Source organism: Dama dama, chromosome 5 (genome assembly GCF_033118175.1).
Source record: "Dama dama isolate Ldn47 chromosome 5, ASM3311817v1, whole genome shotgun sequence".
Lineage (NCBI taxonomy): Eukaryota > Metazoa > Chordata > Mammalia > Artiodactyla > Cervidae > Dama > Dama dama.
The window spans coordinates 93,507,351-93,521,716 of NC_083685.1; the positions used below are offsets into that span (position 1 = coordinate 93,507,351).

Below are 14,366 nucleotides of genomic sequence, written 5' to 3' on the forward strand. Positions count from 1 at the left end.
AAGAAAAGAAAAAAGATTATTTTAAGTACTTCTTCAGTGTGCTTATCAACCAGGTACCTTCAGATCGGTGAGGATTTTTTCAATCCATGTTGTCACAACCACAATGCCTTCCACTGTCTCAGGGCCCAGAGATGACGCTTTGAGGGCTAGTTCTTTTATCACAGACCCCAGGACTACAAATGTAATGGGCTTCCTTGGCTTCTCTAGTTTTCTTCGCTTACTGGGTGGTGACTGAAAGAAAAAGAGGGCAGGGAGAATAGGGGAAGGTCATCCAAATAATCAAACCACATGCATTATAATGAATTCAGCTGGGGGAATCTCCATGACCTTTGCTACCAACTGCAGAGCCCTAAAAAAGAACAAAGGCCTTGGCATGTTTATTTTTAATACTTAAAACAACTGTGCAAAATGGGTTTACCATCTCCCCATTTTATAGATGGGAAAAACTAAGATACAGAGCAGCGATGGAATCTGCTTGAGGTCACATGGTTAGTATTTGTAAAGTTAGGATTTGAATCCCAAACCCAGGTACTTTCTGCCTGTGTTCTATCAGTATGTAACTCCTCTGGTTACTAAACGTCCTTCATCTACCTGCTATGCCCAAAACAGGCCTGTGCAACTATTTCTTTCAAGGCAACTCAAGGACCCCAAGGACACTGTGTTCCTTTCTATTAAAAAAAAAAAAAAAAATGCACGGCTTAAAATCACCACCATGGAGCCCGAGTTGATACGCGCTGAGACTTGTTGAAAGAGAGCAGCTGGTGAGTGGCAGTTTGTGAAATCACATGCTAGGAACGACCAGGGCACCAGGATCGCATGGGCTGAAGAGGACGCTGAATCCAGGCATGTCAGGGCCAAGCCAGTGCCCACCTATGCACTGCCTACTGGCTGGGGAGAGGGGACACGAGCACCCACAAGAACAGTGGATTTGAAAGCTGATTCCACGTAACTCAAGACTGTCGTCTTTCTTTAAATTTCAAGCTTGAAAAGTGAACTACACTCTTACCACTAGAGGGACTCAAGTTCCATTTTAAACACCAAATGACACTGCTCAATTTAAAGCTTATTTCTTTCAAGTAAAAGGTTACTTTTTTTTTTTTTTTTAAGTTAGACTCTTAGCTAAGATCAGATAAATTATGGACACTTTAAGAGACTGACTTGTAGACAAATTTTATCAAAATTAAAAAAAAAGAGTTTAGGCTAATTCTAAAGTTAGGATCAAAATGAGCAGGATTATAAAAAGGCTCAAAAAGAGACAATACCCAGTCAGCTCTGAAGATCTTCTAAAAAAAAAAAGAAGTATTTGATAATTGTGTGGCTGTGAACTATGACTGTCCCTGGAAACAGTGACAGAGCACATAAATACACACACAGTGAGGTCCAGTTACTGGGTGAGGCCTTATAGGAACTAACTAGCAACTCCCTACTCCCATATACACAAGAAAATAGTCAGTTTATTCTATACTAGAACACTTTTAGATGGTATTTCCTAGAAACAATCAACATTTTCTCTTTATACCAGATATTAACTATTTTTTATAAAGGGAAGTTAAAGAATAGAAAACAAGCTTAAAAGAAAAGGACCAGAAACAAAGGGTGTGTGTATGAGTAAGAAAGCTGCTCTTGAGAAATGAATGGCAGACTCTAAGCCCTGAGGTCTGAACTTGCTCAATTTATGTTTCAGGCAAGATGAGACAAATTCATATGGGCACCAACACAGCAGCACTGTTATTACTCAATTGCCCAACATAAGAAACACAATTTCTTCAGTTACTGAGAGCCTAAACTTTGCACTGAGGAGCTTGAGATATGATTATTAAACTGGGGGTGAAAAAAGACGGTGGTATGTAGGAGGAGGATGGGAAACAAGAATCAAATTATTCTTTCTGCTACCTGACATCCAAGGCTGTTACCATGGAAAGGTCACTGTCGCAGGGCCATCCCTGACAGCACACCAATGGGCATCTACAAATATGGCTGGAAGGATAGCGCCTCATCTCTCTTTGGACAGAGGCGGAATCATTTGTGCTTACAAATTCCAACCAGCAATGTGAAGATATTGCTGTGCCTGTCATTTCCTGCAATATTCTCCTCCAAAAGTAAGAATGGGCTTTTCTAGAACTTAAAGGAGAGAAATGCACCCTCATCAAACTTAACAAGAGCTCTCTCAAGGACCCACTTTCAGAAACAGCAAAACAGACAGTTTGTTGCCTTGTTACACTAGAACAAAAATGAAAACTTCTCCATCTCATATATGGCTCCTTCACCTTGCATCCTGGCTCCAATGTTCCATATATAATGGTCAGTCAACAAATCTGGTGTTTCTGAAGATTTTTAGTGAATTGTTTTCACACACACACACACATTCTCAGGATTTAGTTTTACTCTTGGCCATGCCACACAGGTTAGGGATCTTAGTCCCCCAACCAGGGATTGAACCTGCACCTTTGGCAGTGAAAGCGCATATTCCTAACCACTGGACCACCAGGGAATTCCCTAGTTTTATTATAGAAACTAGGTAAGCACTCAAGAGACAGATAATTTATACTTTAGAAACTCTAAAAGCTTTTATAAGTGATTAAAGATTAATTTAAGTCTGGCTTATAGCAATCATTCCTCATCCTTTCTTGCTCATACTGAAAATTCTCAGTAGGCAGGGCCAGAGTAAAATACAGGAGCAGGTCCTAATAAATTAATAGTTAAATTCAACCCCACACAGGTTCAACAGCAGGTAACTGCTGTCACAACACCAGTAAATAGAAGCTGTTTTTCCCCAACTGAGATGATCTTAATTTGCGAATATGCTTTTAAATCTCAGACCACAAATATTTTCAATGAAGAGTGCTATACTCAAACTGTCATAGTTTAGAAGACAAAGTAACAATTTAACATTTTAAAGCACAATTTTAAAAAATCAATAATGATTAATTCAGTTTAATGTACAAAACCAGAAGGTGAATTTACAACCGATTTTGTGTTAGAAGATGAACTACTGTATCGCCCAGCTGAAATTACAGGGTGAAAGCAGTTTGGTGGGGAGTTGTAAATTCTGCAGAGAATATAGGCTTTGTATCTTTTACACTGCAAGGATTCAATGAATAATCATCAGTATGGGAGGAGCCTCAAGTGTTACCACACTGAAACCATGAATTGGGCAAAAATAATTCTTACATTTTAAAAATATGCTTTACCTAGCAGAGCTCTTTTTTTTTTTCTTTTAAAATATTTGTTTGGCTACACATATCTTAGTTGTAACATGCGAATTCTTACAGCATGTGGGATCTAGTTCCCTGACCAGGGATCAAACCCAGGCCCCGTGCATTGGGAGTGCAGAGTCTTAACAGTTGTCTTTAAATTGCTTAAATCTTCACTCTTCCTTTAATTTCTAGACCTAAGTGTACAACCAGTCAGAAGACTTTCAAATCAGGTGTAACCTGATACAAATCTGTGTAGCATCTGCCATTCTGCTGAAGCTCTGCTGCTAACTGCGGCTAAGGTAGAACACACATCTCCCTCATATCTGCAGGACAAGAAGAGGGACATTCACTAAGATCTGCTGAGCATGAAGCCACGGCCTCCTTGATAAGACAGAGCAGCTTCCAGAATGGTCTTGAGGGGAAAGGCGTGCTCCTGACTACCACATAGGGGTCTTCCCTGCTCTGCCACATTCTGAATGGCTGCCGCTCCAGGTCCTCCAGGAACAAGCCGAGTGTCTGTGAGCTGTTACTCAGCACAGGCTACTACTTATGGAAGAACAAGGCCAAGGGGCCAGCACTGCCACATGGCTGGAATACACACAAGAGGTGTGCTGGGACGGACGGTCAGACCAGCTTACCTTTTTTACATGTGTATCAGCTCTGCTGCCATGAAGTAGACTAAGTATTTTGCTCTCTAAAAGTGTGGATTCTTTATTAACAGCCCAGTGGCATTTCTGTTGTTATCTAATCTGACTGGTTGCTGTTTTTAAAATGTCCTGTAATCATTCCTGCTACTGCTAAGTCACTTCAGTCATGTCCGACTCTGTGTGACCCCATAGACGGCAGCCCACCAGGCTCCCCTGTCCCTGGGATTCTCCAGGCAAGAACACTGGAGTGGTTGCCATTTCCTTCTCCAATGCATGAAAGTGAAAAGTGAAAGTGAAGTCGCTCAGTCGTGTCTGACTCTTAGAGACCCCATGGACTGCAGCCTACCAGGCTCCTCCGTCCATGGGATTTTCCAGGCAAGAGTACTGGAGTGGGGTGCCATTGCCTTCTCCGGTAATCATTCCTAGATATATGTAAAAACAATACAAAGTAAAAAAAAAGGAAAAAAGTTTATGTAGAATGCTACCTGTCTAAGAAAGTAGGTGGCTATAACTATATGTGTATTTTCTTACATTAAAACAACCAACCCAACTAAAAACAATGGGAGGATAAATTAGAGAAGAAGAATTGATTGGGATGAAAGAGACAAGAGAATGAAGCTAGACTTCCACCAGTGTCATTTTTGAGATCTGATTTTGAAACCACATGTGAGTATCTTTCACGATTACCAAACAAAACTAAAAAGCACACACAAAAAGGCAACCTCTAAAAACACAACGTAAAATGAAACACCTTTTGTAAATAAATGCGAAATTGGTTATAGATGAAATAATACACTCTAAGATCTGCTTTAGAATCATCAGGGCAGCTCAGCATTACTGGGACATCAAATACAGGGGCAGTGAGAAGGAATGGTGGGAAATGATAATACAGTATATTTTACTGAGCACCTACTATATATATATCAGGCACTGTGTTAAGTACATTTAATCCTCAAAACCTGATGTGGTAGGTACTATCAGTAACCCCCAACTTACAGATAAAGAAACAAAAACTTAAAGAAGTACCTGTTCAACCTAAAGATAGATAGTTTCTATACACTCTGCAATGGTTTTAGGGTAATCCACCATGCCACCGTTAAACAAAATACCAGTACAAACTATGTCAGAAGTAAGTTCATGCAGAATCCAAATGACTGAAAGAGATAAATCCAGGGGCGTCCCTGGTGGTCCAGCAGCTAAGGCTCTGTGCTGCCAATGCAGGGGGCCACGGCTCAACCACTGGTCGGGGAACCAGATCCTGCACCCAGCAGCTGAGAGCCCGAATGCTGCAACTGAAGATCCTGCATACCGCAATTAAGACCAGCACAGACAAATAAATAAATATATATAGACAGGTCCAGAGAGATTTCTATGGGCTGCATGGTTAAGAAGCCTTTATGCAGAAGTTGGAATTGAGCTGGGCTGCAGTGAAGGAAGTTCACAGAAAGGATCAAAGGGCTGTGAGCAAAGGCTGTAATGACAGTCAGCGATGACCCTGGCATCATGAGAAGACTGTGTAACTTCTAATACCGTAGAAGGCAGCACAATCAGGAAAACAGGGAGTGATCAGGATGGAAGGGAAGTCAAAGACAGATTTGGGAGGAACAAGGAGCCACGAGGAGCCATCCTTTCTTTGAAAGGTGAGCTCCGGATGAATCCAGGTGACCGTTACATGGAAAGTGGCTGGGACGGGTTTACAGCAAGGTGCTGAGGGGCTGCTGAGTAGGTAACACCTCGTTAGACTGGAACAGAGGGCAGTCCCCGGGCAGCACAGTGACTTCGAGCTTAGGCTGCGAAATCAGACTAAGCAAGGCTTCAACCTGACTTTAAATTTAGAGTCTCCAATTTCCTCATCTAGAAAGTGGGGATAATACCACCCACTTGATTACTGTCAGGTTTGAATAAAATGACATAATGTGTGTGAAGCATTCACATCCTAACAAAGACTATCTCTGGTGCTTGAAATCTACTATACCGATTAACAGTATGCTTGCAATGCTGTTCCTTAGTAGAAGTTCTACATCATATTCCTTTTAACACTCAACAAATACTCACTATGCACCAACTATGAGTCAGACATTGACAATTCCTCCTCCATGAAGTCTTACCAGGCTGAACCATTTTCTTTTCTGAATGCCCTAATTCTCCACCATTCTGGTTCCTACCATTCATTTCAGTACTCACTCATATAAACTTTTGTATCCATACTTCTCATTCGTAAAACTAGTCATTGTAAGCGATAGGAAATGGTATCTTATTTCTTTGGTATTATCACAATGAACGTCACAATAAGAAAAGTAACAAGAGAAGGAGCCTTAGCTTTGGTTTTGCTAAACAGTTCAGATCCCTAACCATCACATCTGTTTTACAGCATAATTTATAGTCTGGTACAGTACTGGTTTTCGAACCATGTCCTTCCCCCCCCTCCCCTCCCGCCGCCGGCCCTTTGCCACACTGAGCAGCTTATGGGATCTCAGTTCCCCAACAGGGGACTGAACCTGCGCCCTCAGCAGTGAAAACGCAGAGTCCTAAACACTGGACTGCCAGAGAATCCCCTCTAACCATGTCTTAACAGGAGAATCCTTTCAATAAATAAAATCAATACACAAAACTGACAAAAGCAGATCAGCTCTGGTTAAAATGAGAGAGAGCCCTGGGTACCAGCCTGATACCTGTCTCCAAGAGTCACCCCCTGAGCACCTACACAGAACCCCTCCTCTATCTGAAATGAGTTGAAAGCGTGTGGACTAGGCAGTGGAGCGCTGTCAGAAGAACCCCATTCTGACACTAACAAGGCTACCTAATTAATCTGACCCCTTTCCTCCATCTGTTCTCCAGAAAGCCCTCTAGTTATGACTCCCTGAACAAGAAAGACCCAGGCTCAGAGGAAATGTGTTGAGCAGAGGGGGCTCATTTTTTAAAACCAGAGTTCCTGGGGCATGCTCAGACCAAGAGTACACACCATTTACTAGAGTCACATTATTTCCCCTTTTTCTTTTAACAAGTGTCAAACTTCTGAAAGCAAAGCAAAGCTAAAATAATGCCTTGGGCAATGCAAGAAGCTCGGACAAAGAGGTATTCTCAGTGGCCTGTTAAAATTCTGTAAGGAACAGTCCTTATGATATGCTTCCTTATATTTGTCATCAGTCGGAAATGAACAGACACAATTTTATCAACAGTAGGACTCGTCTTTTGGCTGTTAAAATAAATCCAGACGAGCAATGGGCTTAGTGTGGGCACTTGAATCAGCAGCAAATTAGAATTTTTCAGCATTCAGCACCAACAGAAGCAAGCCAGTAGGCCTGAGATAAGTGAAACAGAAGTTGCCATAGTAACTCGCACATTTACCCTAAAAAGGCGGGAATGGGGGTGGGGCGGGGAAGTAGGTCAATGTTTCTGCTTAACCAGCTCCAGTCCTTGGCTTCCTCTCCTCACCTACAGCACATGCTCCTCCCTCCCCGCCGTAGTGACAGGAGCAAGAGGAGAAAATGAGATGACCGATTCAAACGGCAGGGAGAGGTCCAGGTGGCGGGAAGGAGAACCAAGAGGGCAGCCCACTGAAGCCCTCCCAAGGGCCCTGGGACTACCCCTGGGAAAGCAGCTGCCGAGCGAGGGCACCAGTGCTAAGGAACTGTTGCTGGGTTACCACAAATCAGAAACTGCCGTTTTCCCCGTAGCAGTTTAAGTGCACCTAATGAAACACTTGGGAATGCATTATTAACAGCTTTGGGTTGGGGGCAGTGGTGCGGAGGGATGAGTACTCTGGTGTGGCAGAAGCCTGGGGCCCTTAGCAAGAGGCATTCTTTCATGGCTGAAACTATGAACGGGGCTCGAGGATGACCTAAGAGACAGGGAGGGAGGGAAGAAGGCTTAGCTGATTCCTTTTCAAAGTAAGCTGGTTTTACTACCACAGAAACACAGTGCTCTTTGATACTCTGATCTGAAATAGCTGCTAATCCAAGAGGGCAAGGGTGTCACCGGTCCTGGAGATGGCCCGGAGGGTGCCAGAGCTCATTATCAGCTCTTCTGCCTGCGGTGCCAACAAGTGTGGAAAGCAGGTTCAACAGAAAGCACTTGGAAACAGGTGCAGCTCCATTTGCCTGCAGCTGTTAGTGTCTGCATAGGGATAAGCCAGGGCATTATTAACGATTTTAACCAGTTGGTGGGAAAGCCCTGGTATTCTTATTCTAGAAGACGACAGAAAGGATAATCCCTAAGGGAGGTCAAAAAAAGCACAACCATCTTTGGTAATCAGTGAGTATTTCAAACACTAACCTCTGGATACCCTACTGCATGGCACAGAGGCAGTCTGGGCTTCCATCAGACAGGCCATGCAGACTTGACTGGGAAAACTTATTTCAACCCAGCAGCACACCTAGCTCCAGAACATAGTAAGGGAAGGCTGAGTTTCAAATCTGAGCTCACGTATTCAGAAACATCTTCAAATGGCCCCCTAATACTTTCGCACATCTCTACTCCTCTGCCCTACAGAAGGAAAGAGGCTCAGAGTTACAGAGAGAGCCCTCAAGAGAGCCTGTAACACTTGAGAGAGACTCTGGAGACAAAGTGTGGCCAAGACCTTGGGAGAGGAGCACCCAGGACAAGCCTATGGTGTGGACAGGGGACTGGAGACGGTGGACAGGACCAGGTATGAGGCCTCCATAAATACTGGGGGCAGCAGCAGCTCAAGCTGAGCAACGGGTGCATGAACGTTAAGGTGGACCGCTCCAGGGAACAAGAAGTCAATCCTTCTTCCAGGGGAGAAGTGAGAACAAACAGATGCTATTCTATTACCACCTCTTATGTAGCCTAGAAAAATTATTCCGGCTAACCAGTTCAGAAACATTTTTCTTTTGCATATAGCAGCAAGCACAGAGAACAATAAGAATTTTGTGGATCATAAAATTACAGAAGAATGTTCACAGTCAAGCACATGCAAAGTAGACAAAATAGGATAATGAACTATATCACCCAGCTTCAAAACTCATCAATATTCTAGTGCTCATCCGAAAGTCAAGACAGGATCCTTTACTCGAATGATTTCTGAGTTTTACACATCAAAAGCCTGCAATCCCAAATGGCAATTTCTATATCCACAGGAACCCTAGGAGACAGCTACTCTAGGAAAACAGCAGCGATAAAAGAAAATAGACTTCAATTTCAATTCTTGAGGAATGTCCAACAGAAAAATCATACCCACAAGGTGTTTGTATTTGAATTTTTTAATTGGTAAAAGATCCTTTTCCAACTCATTTACATTTTCTGATTAAGAATCACTGAGTTGCACAGATTCAGAGAGAAAGGTTTTGTGGTCACCACAGACAGCCTTCCAGGACTGTGCCTGGTTTACAATCACTTTCTGTTGTGATGTAAGCATTTGGGGCAAACTTCAGGGAAACAAGACAGTACAGATTTAGTTGATTTATGACCTACTAAAACCCACCATGTACTGGATTTCAGCAAAGCTAAAGGAAGGTCTCAACTTACTGGTACTGTTACATCATCATAAAAACTCCAAGCCAAAGCCCATCTCATTGTCCGACCCTGGCAGAATTCAGTATAGGTGACTTTAGGAACCTGAAACCAAAAAACACAGCATCGAATCATTTTATTAGTTCTACTAATATGTTTCTGGCTGCTGCCTCATTTTAAATTATAGTTTGGTCTTTCTTTTTATCAGTTAGCGAATGCTACCATCCAAAAACAGCTATGCCTAGCTGCCTAATAACCAATGAGTAAATCATTGTTGTTGTTCAGTTGCCCAGTAGTGTCTGACTCTTTGTGACCCTATGGGCTGCAGCACGCCAGGCCCCCCTGTCCCTCACCATCTCCTGGGGTTTGCCCAAGTTCATGTTCATTGCATCAGTGATGCCGTCCAGCCATCTCAACATAGTTGTAGGTTTTTTTCCTCCCATGAAACATGACAGACAATTTACAGTTCTGGGTTCGAGGTTAGATATATGAAACACTCAAAACACAGCCCTTCAGAGAACTACTGGTGAAACGATTCAAATGTTCTTTTGTTTTCTTTTTTAGGAAAGAGAGCCTCCAAAGCCTGGCTAGACATAGCTATGTAGTCTCCATTTTAAGGCCTTAAAAAAAAAAAAAAAAGGCCTTATTTTGGTGATTTGCAAAAATTCCCTGTTAGCTCCAAAATTACATCATTCAAAAAACTAAACAAGCAATGGACAAGCAAAAATAAAACAAAAAACACATTTAGGGTTTTTTGGTATACAGGAAAATTCTATTTTCAAGTACCATTTCAAAAGTGGACACACCGGAATAGTAATGACAAAGCCTTACCCCTTGTATGCGAAGTTCTTCCTTCAGAGGAGCCAGGCTGCATTTCTTTCCCAGCATGCAGCTATACCATCTAGGAGAATAAAAAAAAGCAGCCAAGTCAAACACTGTTTATGTGGTTACATTTTTACACCAAGCATTACTCAAGCCAACAAGATGAGAAGAGTAGCAAACAAATACTGAGTTAAGTTACAAGTGACAAAACCAAGAATTGTATATAATGTCTTTAGACAGAGAATAAATCTAGAGAAGGAAAACATGTCCATAGCAACTTAAACAAAAGTCACTTAGTTTCTCCAATTATTTAGGGATATATGTATGTAGAAACAGAGAGGGGTCTCACTTACAATGCTCAGAATGAAGGCCATTCATGGGACAGAAATTAGTTACTAAATAACAAAAACAAGGATACACACCCCCCCACACCATATTAAGACAAACTGTAAAATCCAGTATGACCTGTACTTTGAGATATGCACTCACCTGCAAATAACTTAAGAATATATATTGCACTAAAGTTTCAAGAGAACATGAAATCAGTTTTCTCTATAGCAAATACAGGAGAGGGAGTATGAAGATGAAGTGAACTGGTTAAAACATAAAAGGACAGACTTTATCTCTTCTGATTATTCTAAAAAGTTTGCAGAGTATAAAATTTATATGCTTCTGCTTCAGGCTATGGCGGATTAATTAGTAAGAAAACTGCCAAAAGGAAATTGGACAAAATATAAGAAACAATTTTTCAGGATTTGACAACTGCAGTGAAGACCTATGATCTCAGAGAGAAAAACAAGGTAAGCCCCACAATTGCCATAGCTTACTGCCTGGAGGAAATTTCCAAGCTGCAATGCAGGGAAAGGAAACTAAAATAGAACCCAAAAATCCTGCTGAATTGTTGAAACAGACTGGAGCCCACAGAGGCTGAGGCAGTAAGAATTTGAAGAGCAAAAGAGAAAGGAGGAGGAGCTGCACAGGGAGAGAAATCTGGATGTCTGCAGAGGAGCTCCCTGGAATATTCTGCAGAATAACGGTCTGTGTTGAGGGTGGAGGCCAGGAAAAGAACTCTCAGAAAACAGTAAGCTGAACAACTCCTGGATTCCAGACAGCCAGGACTTGGTTTTGTGGTTAGACAGCTAGTTTGTGGTTCTACTAGCTACAGCAGAAAGCCCTTGTTAAAAAAGGGGGGGGCAAGCAGCAGAATCCTGAAAAGGATGCTGCTTTTAAAGGGGCGAGAGGCTGTTCATGTCCGCACTAATAAAGCTTACAAAAACAAGACCTGAAAAAGGATCCTACTGATCACAAGTAATATAAGCAGCAAAACAAAGTCCAAAACTCATTAAAGGAATACAATGAAACAGAGCACCCCCCACACATCAGAGACACAGTGTCCAGCATTTAGTCAAAAACTATCAGACATTAAAGAAGCAGGAAAATAACTCACAAACAGGATTTAAAAATTATTCATTAGAAATAGACAAACAAATAAGAAATGATGGAATTAGCAGACGAGGACATCAAAACAGCTATTAGAAGTATGTCCCATAACAAAACATGGACATGATGAGGCAAAGAAGGAAGGTATAAAAACTAACCAAATGGAACTACAAGACATGAAAATTACAATATCTCTGTGAAGTAATTAGCCTCCAACTAATAAAAAAATTAAAAAAAAAAAAAAGAAAATTACAATATCTCAAATAAAAAATTCACTGGATTGGATTAACAGCATATTAGACTCTGCAAAAGAAAAGATGTATGAACTTGAAGACACAGCAAAAAAAAAAAAAAAAACAACAAATAAAGCACAGAGAGGGGGAAAAAAGAAAAAGATGAAAAAAATAACATAGCACCAGTGACCAATGGGACGGTATCAAACTGTACACATAACTTGAGTTTCAGAAAAGAGGCAAAGGGGGACAAAAAGTATTCGAAAAAAAAGGTCAAAATTTTTCCCAAACTGATAAAAACTATAAACATATAAAGTTCAATGAACTTCACACATTAGAAACATAAAATAAAACCATATTATATATTTAAAATACATAACCAACTAGGGCCCACTGTATAGCACAAAGACCTTTGCTCAATACTCTGTAACAACCTAAATGGAAAAAGAATTTTAAAAAAACAGATACCTATAATGGAACCTCTTTGCTGACACATGAAACTAACATAACACTGTTAATCAACTATAAAATATAAAATAAAAATTAAACCAAACCAAACCACATAATCAAAGTACCAAAAATCAGAGACAAAAGGGAAATCTTAAAATCAGGGAGAGGGTAGAGACACTTTTTGTTCAAAAGAAGAAAGATAAACACAAATATTTAATATCAACCTCTCATCAGAAATAATGCAAACCAGAAGACAACAGAACAACATCTTTAAAGGACAGAAAGAAAAAAAATAAATAAATAAAGGACAGAAAGGAGGAACTCCCTGGTGGTCCAGGGTTAGGACTCCACGCTCTCACTGCCAAGGGCCCAAGGTTCAATCCTTGGTCAGGGAACTAAGATCCCATAAGCCATGTGTAAGAAGCAGGAAGTCACCACTTTGTCTTAACAAGAGCCGAACAAACCAAAAATCAACTCTTCTTAAATCCATACAGAAGTATTCATAGGGCCCCTAAAATTAGAGATAGACAGACAAATACAAAGAATCACAACTTACTAAAGCAGAAGCCCACCTGCAAACATCCCCACAGGAACAACCAGTGCTGAGGTGGAGAAACCTGGACTGAAACTAACAGGTGCCAGAGACTCGGCCCTGACAGCCTGAGAAATAAAACCTCCGGGGTGCCCACTTGTCAGGGACCCCACGCTTTAGTAACTATCATCTGCGAGCTTGACCAGGCTCTTACCGTCCCTTATGCTTCTGGCTGGGGGAGAGGAAAAGGAACCATTTTGAATTAGACTAGGGCATCCTGTTCTTAAAAAAGTCTGCCCCCAGGAGAAACTAATTAGCCAGAGCCTGACCTCTTGGGGTTTTATCAGAGCCTGACTGACCCAGAGGAGGGGTTATCATTCAACTCCAGCCTACTCTAGACATCCTTTCCCACCAAAGCAGGGGAAAAAACAGAGAAGCATGTGTGTAGCTCACAACCCAGAGGGACGGGGTCACTGAAAGGCTAAAACCTACTCAGAGGACTACAGAATGCTTCCCCTCCTCCATACCTTACCATGGCATTGCTAAAGACCTATAAGAGCCGTTCCTTTCACCAAGTACATCATGTCTTCCTATTTTAATTATAAGATATACTAAAAGGCAGAAAAACCCCACAAGAGTCTGAGAGGCAGAGAAAGCATCAGAACCAGACATGGCAAGGATATTGGGTGTTATCAAACTAGGAATATAATAACTATGATTAAGATGCTAAGGGCCCTAATGGATAAAGTAGGCAGCATGCAAGAACAGATGCATAATGTAAGCAGAGAGAAGGAGATTCTAAGAACCGAAGAAAAATGAAAGAGATCAAAAACGCTGTAATGGAAAGGAACAACGCCTTTGATGGGCTGATTAGTAGATTAGAGACAGCTTGAGGAAAGACTTTAGTCTGGGAATACCTCAATAGAAACTGCCAAAAGTGAAAAGCAGAGAGAGAAAAAAAAAAAAAACAGAATATAATATTCAGGAACTGTGGGACAACTACAAAAGATGTAAAATCTGTGTAATGGAAATCTAGAAGGAAAAGAAAGAGAAAAGAACAGAAGAAATATCTGAAACAATAATGACTGAGAATTTCCCCAAATTAATTCGGTCAGATACTGAACCACAGATCTGGAAAGCTGAGAGAACACTGAGCAGAAAAAAATATTCAGAAACTGCACCGAGGTGTATGACTTTGAATAAGATCAAAGCTTAAAAAAATCCTCAAAGAAGTCAGAAAAAGATATACCTTACCTATAAATAAGAATTACATCCAATTTGTGTTAAGAAACTATGCAAGCAAGAAGAGAGAGAAGTGAAATACTTATTTCAGACAGAGCTGACTTCGGAGCAAGGCAAGTTATCAGGAATAAAGAGGGGCATTATTCTAAGCTAAAATGGGGACAGTCCTCCAAGAAGACATAACAATCCTTAATGTGTTTGTACTTAACAGAGCATCAAGCTACATGAGGCAAAAACTGATAGAGCTGCAAGAAGAAATAGATGAATCTTCTATTAGAGATAGAAATTTCAACAACCCTCCATCAGAACGGACAGATCCTGGCTGGCAAAA

At 41.2% G+C, this 14,366-nt stretch overlaps 1 protein-coding gene across 2 annotated transcripts in view; it reads right to left on the reverse strand.

The window, feature by feature from the left end:
* METTL16 (methyltransferase 16, RNA N6-adenosine) overlaps positions 1–14,366 on the reverse strand; it is a 67,332-nt gene that overhangs the window by 8,120 nt on the left and 44,846 nt on the right. For both annotated transcript variants that reach the window (XM_061143100.1, XM_061143099.1), the window contains 3 exons: positions 10,148–10,217; positions 9,332–9,421; positions 58–231 (listed from right to left, as the gene is read on the reverse strand). In XM_061143100.1, coding sequence (XP_060999083.1) covers positions 58–231; positions 9,332–9,421; positions 10,148–10,217 — 334 coding nt within the window. The remainder of the gene's footprint in view (positions 1–57; positions 232–9,331; positions 9,422–10,147; positions 10,218–14,366) is intronic.